The sequence below is a fragment of the Elephantulus edwardii genome, unplaced genomic scaffold (genome assembly GCF_000299155.1).
Source record: "Elephantulus edwardii isolate Elephantulus edwardi_28Jun2011 unplaced genomic scaffold, EleEdw1.0 scaffold00042, whole genome shotgun sequence".
NCBI classification, from domain to species: domain Eukaryota; kingdom Metazoa; phylum Chordata; class Mammalia; order Macroscelidea; family Macroscelididae; genus Elephantulus; species Elephantulus edwardii.
This window is the reverse complement of record NW_006399792.1, coordinates 1,003,453-1,011,182: the sequence shown is the minus strand read 5'-3', so window position 1 is coordinate 1,011,182 and position 7,730 is coordinate 1,003,453. Positions and strand designations below refer to the sequence as shown.

At 39.5% G+C, this 7,730-nt stretch overlaps 1 protein-coding gene across 1 annotated transcript in view; it reads right to left on the bottom strand.

The window, feature by feature from the left end:
* Window positions 1-229: 229 nt before the first annotated feature.
* Window positions 230-7,730, bottom strand: part of SPARCL1 (SPARC-like 1 (hevin)) — a 26,258-nt gene continuing 18,757 nt past the window's right edge. Inside the window, exons 8-9 of the mRNA XM_006885316.1 lie at window positions 971-1,119; window positions 230-428 (exon numbers count right to left, since the gene is read on the bottom strand). Coding sequence (XP_006885378.1) covers window positions 230-428; window positions 971-1,119 — 348 coding nt within the window. The remainder of the gene's footprint in view (window positions 429-970; window positions 1,120-7,730) is intronic.

Here is a 7,730-nt window from a genome sequence, read left to right as displayed (position 1 = left end):
ACACTGCTTTCTTAGGCTTAGCTACCTTCTCAGACTGCAATGCAGTTTTTCTCCAAGTGTTCAACCTTATGAACCTCCCCAAACAGAGCACTATAGGGGATATAATGTAGAACCTTGCAAGGACAGCCAGTGCACAGAGGGAGTTGTAGATGAGGTGCTGTGTGTCATCTTATTGTCTCTAGGTTTCAGTATGAACACTTGATGGGACCTCTCCGTGGAGGCCACAGGGCTAGTCTGGAGAAGAGGTCAATTCTTTCCCTGGGCTGATGATCAATTTACCTTCTTTAATTCCAAAGCAGTGGCCCCACTCCTTCAGAGTGATGTGCTTATCCTTGTTGGGGTCACACTCCTCAAAAAAGCGGGTTATGCAGTGTTCCATGGGCACCAGAGATGCTCGCAGAGGAGCAAGCTCTGAATGGGTCAAGATTCTGCAATGAGACAAATGGTAGACATTAAGTGACCAGCTTGTGTGTGAGAGACTCTCAGTTTCATCTAGGACAGTTTTCTTCTTCAAGGTTGCTGCATAAGCCAAATAAATAGTTCTCCTTAAAACTGCAAATGGAAAAACTTTTTTTTGGGTGAGGTAGACAGTTTTGGGGGAATCAGTCTCCTTCTACTTTAAATCTATAGGAGTACAACCCATTAATCATGTTTGGACAACCTAGTTCTTATTCACTGGCCATAGCTGGGCAAGTTAGATTATCTTGGGAATTTACAGTCAGGAGTGATGAAGAATTGAAGGAGCTGGTATATGAGCTTACACTTGGAATATACAAATGCAGGTGGTGTGGCAGGGCTATATCCTGTACTTAAAAAGATTTTGTCTTCAGACGCCTAACCATTTATTTGGTAAGTCAGTCTTCTACAATGAACCTGAGAAACTTACTAATGTTACTAAGTTTCTCGTTCATATAGAAAAGCAGGCATTATAATGAAGAGATGAACTGATAATGAGAAAAGATTTTCTTACCTGTCCATCGGATGTTGGTCGAGCTCACTAAACTGCCAGTGCACTGGATACACATACATGTGGTAATTTTTCTTAAAGTCCCTTAAGAGAAGGTCAATGGGATGGTCCCCGGCCAAGAGTCTCTTTTCATCCAGGTAAATTTTCTTGACCTTGGAATGGAAAGTGAGGGAAGATTATTAGTTAATCAGACAAATGTAATGTGAAGCTCATTAATTAAGTTTTAATACTTCAAGTTTGCATCAATTGCTAACCTAGAGGTTGGTGATTCAAACCCACATAGCAATGCCATGGAGATAGCCCTGTGATCTGCTTCCATTAAGAATAAGCAAGAATTGCTGGGTCAAATGGTATTTCTATTTGCAGTGTTTTGAGAAAGCGCCATACAGCCTTCCATAGTGGTTGCACCATTTTACACTCCCACCAACAGTGAATAAGGGTTCCAGTTTCTCCATTTGACCCAGCAATTCCACTACTGGAAATATACCCTAAAGAACCATAACTGCCACCCAAGCAGATAGATGCACACCCTTGTTTATCACGGCTTTGTTCATAATAGCAAAGAGTTGGAAACAACCCAAGTGCCCATCGGCAAATGAATGGATAGAGAAGCTGTGGTATATTCACACAATGGAAAACTATGCTGCATTGAAAAACAAGGAACTCATGAAATATTATACAAAATAGGTGACCTGGGAGGCTATTATGCTGGGTGAAGTCTCTTAGTCACAGAGGGACAAATGCTGCATAGTGCCACTGTTGTAAAGTGGGACTGAAATCGGGGTTGGAGGGAGACTGAGAAAAGGGTATAAATAATGTATATGGCATTGAAACAGATGAGAGAGACAACTGTTTAAAAGGGATATATAATTAGGCATTACTGTCATGACAGGAGTCTAGAATGAAGGCGACACAGTGGAGTGGACTTGGGGGAAGGGATTGTATAACAATGAAAGAATTTTACTTTTCAAAGAGAAGAGTAAATTGGGGGTGGAGGGGTGGGCAGGGAGAAAAGTTCAACAATGAATGAATGAAAATCCAAAGTCTCTGTAAACTTACATTAAAATTAATTTTAAAAAAAGAATAAAGCATGAGAACCCTTTGGGGCATCCTACTCAATAAAACCTGGAGTTGCCATGCATTAGGTCTGACTCAAGGGCACAAAAAGAAGCAATCTGTGTGAAATTTTTAAAGAGAAAAGCAAACTGGGGGGGGGAGGAGTAGGGAGGAAATGTCCAACAATGAATTAATGTGAATCCAAGTTTTCTGTAAACTTTCATTAAAATCACAATTTTTTTTAAATAAACCTCTCAAGGTAGTGGAAAATTTCAAATCTGAAAATCAATAAATAATGACATAAAGAAAAAAAGTAAAAGTAACATTATTAAGGAGAGCAAGACCAAATTAATCCTTCCTTTGCAATAATGTAGCTGTTTTAATTTCTACACAGCCTAAACGCTGAGGTTAATAGTCTGTGGTTTTTCAGAAGAAATGTCTTTTTTTTTTTGTTCTAGCCAAGTAAAGTTTCCCACATTCCTTAAAATAATAAAGGCTTTACTGAAGAGGGCTGAACGGGTGTAGACAAGGCAGTGGTTGGTGAAAATTCCTCCAATGACGTCCTCGTTCTTAACCACCTGTGTGTTCCCACCTGATCTTGGTTAAGCCCTGGCATGTTTCTGTTTTGCCCCTTCACTCTTATAGGAATTTCCATTTCACAAATGCTCTCAAAATTCCCCATGACAACATTTTAAAGAGAGAAGATAGAAACTGAATTTGGGCGGCACATACACAACTTTCAGCCTAAAAATTGATCCCTAAAAAAGAAAGGGATCAGTACAGAACTTCCTTTCTTGCCATGAACACATCTGCCAGCTTAAATCCCTGCCCCTACTCCACCGTGGATGAACTTCCTGTCTTCTCATCTAAGCCCAATCTCTCCCTGAAGCTCAGGAGTCCACTTCTTGGCACAGAATAGTTTTTTTGTAGCTCCGTACCCTTTCTGCTCTTCATTAATTTTTCCTTCTTTGCTGGGCTGTTTCCCAAAGCTTATAGACATTCTCCCATTGGTAGAAGGACTGTGACCCACATTCCTTTCTTAACATCATCCCGTTTCTCATTCTTTTTACAACAAAACTCTTTGAAAGTGTTGCCTATATTGGCTTCCGTGTTTTTCCTATTCTCTCTTGAACATTGTCATTTAAGGCTTCTTCCTTCACCAGGTCATTGAAATGGCTCTGTGAAGGATAGCTGTGATCTCTGTCCTTCCTCATCTCTCAATGAATAAACAGTTGGTGTAGTTAATGCAAACCTTTCCTTTTTGCTTTATTTTCCTCATAGCATGCTTCATCCTACCTGACAGATACATTTGTTTATATATTTGTATATCTGCAGAGCTTCACGTATTTGTACTTAAGTTTATAAACATGTGCATGTATGGGTTATGTATGCTATGTGTCTATATTTTTGTAGGAGCTTCAGTGGCAAAGTCCATAGGGAGTTGCACTGCTAACCCAAAATCTTTGTCTTTCTGACATTTTGAATTCTCCAGTGACTCTGACAGAGAAAGATAGGTAATTTTTTCCTGTGTGATTTGTTGTTGTTATGTGCCATGGAGACACCTGTGACTCATGTTGTTGTTGTTGCTGTTAGGTGCCGTCGAGTCGTAGATGACTCATAGCGACCATATGAGTGCCTGAGCACTGTTCCTAGAGTTTCCGGAGGCAAGTCATTTTGGAAGTGGATGCCTCTCCTGCTTCCAGGCTTGTTTTAATCGAGAAGCTCCACCAAACACTGTCCACCATGGGTAATCATCACATTTGGCACATCAGTGTCACAGTGTTTAGCATCACAACAACCATGAGTTACCTCTGTACAACAATGCACAGATCAGTGCTATACCACCTAGAAGAATGTTTGATAAAATAACAATTTGAAACAGGCCTGAGTGCCACAGATTAAAATCACCCACCTTGGGCTTGGTAGCATAACTTTCTGTCCACAGACCAACAACGGCTCTGAAGCCTGACCTGTCCTGAGCCAGTCTCACTGACTCCAACACTCTTCTCCCCATTGCCTCAGTTACTGTGTCAATCCATCTCATCTGGGATCTTCCTCTCTTGCACTGTCACTCCACCCTTCCAAGTATGATGTCCTTCTCCAAGGACCAGTAACATGCCCAAAGTATGTGAGATGGAGCTTTTAAATCCTTGCCTCCAAGGAGAAACTTTGCTTCACCCTCTCAGAGAAAGACATGTTTGTTCTCTTGGCAGTCCATGGTATGTTCAAGGCTCTTTTCTAGCACCACAACTCAAAGGCATTGATTCTTCTTCTGTCTTCCTTAGTCATCATCCATTTCTCTGATGCAAAACAGGTAATAATTGTGAAGACCATGATCAGCATCAGGTAAATCTTAGTCTCTAGACTAACATCATTGCTTTTGAGTACTCTGGAATGGTCCCCGAGAGCAGATTTTCCCAGTGCAATTTGTCTTTAGATTTTCTAACTGCTACTGCAGAGTGTGGATGTGGAGACAAGCAAACAGAAATTGTTAATAACTTCAATCTGTTCTCCATATATCAAGGTGCTGCCAATTGGTCTAGAGGTGAAAATCCTTCCTTGTTGTTTTGACTTCCTGCAGCAAGTGCTTCAAGTCCATCTCAGTTTCAGCAAGCAAGGTTGTGTTATCTGCATAACGTAGATTGTTGATGAATCTTCCTCCAATCTTGATGCCACATTCCTGCTCATAATGTCCAGCCCTCTGAATGATCTGTTCTGCATATAAATTTAAAAGGTATGGAGACAGGACACATCCCTGACACACTCCTTTTCTGATTTTGAACATGTAGTATTTCCTTGCTCTGTTCTGAGGACTGTTTCCTGGTCCATGTATAGGTTTTGCATGAGCACAATTGAATGTTCTGGGATTCCCATTCTCCTCAAGGTTAGCCACAATTTGTTGTGATCCACGCAGTCAAATACCTTTGTATAGTCAATAAAACACAGACATTCCTCTAGTACTCTTTGCTTTTGGCCAAGATTCATCTAACATTGACAATAATGGCTTCGGTGCCACAGCTTCGTCTTAACCCAGCTCACATTTCTGGTAGTTCTTTCTCCATGTACTCTTCCAGTGGTTGTAGGATAATTTTCAGCAGGATTTTGTGATATTAATGATATTCTCTGTGTGTGTGTGTATGGCATTGGTGATATTGTTTGATAATTTCCATACTCTGGCAGGTCACTTGTTTTTGGAATAGGAATAAATGTGAATCTCTTCTAGTCAGTTGTTCAGGTAGTTGTATTCTAGATTTCTTGGCATAACCTGGTGAAGATGTCCAGGGCAGCAGCTGTTTGTTGAAATATACCAATTGGTATGCCATCAATTACTGGGGCCTTGTTATTTGCCAATTCCTTCAGCACAGCTTGAACTTCCTCCTTTATCACCATTGCCTCTTGATCATATATAGTTTGTTGAACTTCTTCTATGCCAGCCAGTTCTTTTTGGTACAGGGACTCTAATATTCCTTCCATCTTTTTAAATCTTTCCTGGAGCATTTAATATTCTGCCCATAGCATCCTTAAGTATTGCAACTCAAGGCTTGGATTTATTCTTTAGTTCCTTCAGCTTAAGAAATGCCAAGTAAGTTTGGCCCTTTTGATTATTCAACTTTAGCTCTTTACATAGTTCATTATAATACTTTGCTTTGTCTTCCAGAGCTGCCCTTTGAGGTCTTCTGCTCAGCTCCTTAACTTCCTGCTTTCTTCCCTATGTTTTGACTTCTCAGCACTCAAGAGTGATATTCAGAGTCTCTTCTGACATCATCTCAATCTTTTCTTTCTCCTCTGTCTTTGTAATGACCTTCTGTGTTCTTCATGGAAGATATTCTTGATATCCTCCCACAGCTCATCTGGTTGTTGTTCATTAGTGATCAAGGCTTAAAATATGTTCCTGAGATGATTTTAAAATTCAGGTGGGATAGACTCAAGGTCAAATTTTGGTACCTGTGGATTTGATTTAACCTTCTTCAGATTTAGTTTGAACTTGCATATGAGTAGTTGATGGTCTGTTCTACAATCAGCACCTGACCTAGTTTTTACAGCTGACATTGAGCTTCTCTAGTGATTCTTCCTACAGATGTAATCAATCTGATGCCTATGCATACCATCAAGTGAAATCTATGTGTATAGTCTGTTTATGTTTCTTATAGAAAGTATTTGTAATTAATAAATCATTGATTTTACAGAATTCTATCATTCTATCTCCAGTTACATTTCTGTCTCTTAGTCCATGTTTTCTTACTATTGAGCCTTCTTCCCTATTCTCAACATTTGCTTTCCAGTCAACTCATTATTATTAATGCATCTTGGTTGTATGTTTGATAGATTTCTGACTGCAAAATTTGATAGAAATCATCTATTTCCTCTTCTTTGGCTCTGGTTGTTGGCACATATATTTAAATAACAGTGGTATTCACCAGACATCCTTGTGTGTGTCTGGATATGATTCTGTTCCTCAGAACATTATATTTCAAGATGAATCTAGAAATGACTTGGAAACCCAATAGAGGGTCAGCTATGAGTTGATTCCAAATTGATGCCAATGAGTTTGAATTTTTTTAACACATAATAGGAAACCCTGCTGGCACAATGGTTAAACATTCAAATGCATGGGAAAATTTTACTCTGTGATGTGAGGTTCCTATGAATCTTTTTGCCTGCAATGTAAACTCATAAATGCAGAGGTTCTGCTTTTCATTGCATACTTAGCACTTTGAGTAATCTCAGTTACTCAGAATGCATTCACAGTCCATAGTCTCATAATCAGTTTTCACTTGGCAAGTAACAGAGTTGGAAGTTTGAATCAATCCAGTGTCACTGTGACTTGACTCTACCAGCTTACTCCAGGGAGAAAGATGAGCAAAGTCCTCCCACACAATTTACAGCCTCTGAAAACTGGCTGCAGGGTCAGCTATGAATTGCCTGTGACTCAATGACACATAACAAAAAATCTATTCCTGCAAAGATTGCTTATTTGATAAAGATTATAGATGAGAAAATACTGTGGAGAAATTCTATTCTGTAACAAACAGCATTCCCATGATTTGGAGCTAATTTGATGGCACAAAATAATGAAATGAGCTTCAACGATTTAGATCCTCCCCGAAGAGCCGTAGTGAGCATTAACATTACTAGTAAGTATATTCATTTTCTCCTGGACACAAGAGCCTATTATTCTGTCCTTAAAGGCTTCTGAGGTCCCAACTCTTCTCACTATTTCTTAGTTGTTTGAACTGATGGAAAACCTCATAACCAGTTCCTTACTTCACCTCTGCCTTGCATGCGGACTTCCGAGCTGTAAAACAACCCAGTGGTAGATGGAATTTGCTCCAGGATGTAAGAACAATAAATGACATAGTTAAGCCTCTACATCTTGTGGTTCCTAACCTTTATACTATAATAGACAAAGTGCTAGTCAATAAGCCTTTTATTTTAAGAATTACCTTCTCTTTGTAACTTGATTTGTGCCACTGTTAGAACCTCTACTTGGAATATTATTGCTTTTAATTTTTGACTCATCTTAACTTGTTAGTTAAAATTGTGTCTTCTAGGCTGCAACAGTTCCATGGTACACTTTCAAGCATATGAACATGTATGGCTAAGCACAATTGATAACATTGCATCTACATTCCAAAATCAATCTCCACAGTAGTCTATGTGTTTCCTATTGCCAAAGGGGCCCTTAGAGTAGTGAGAGAAGATCTTC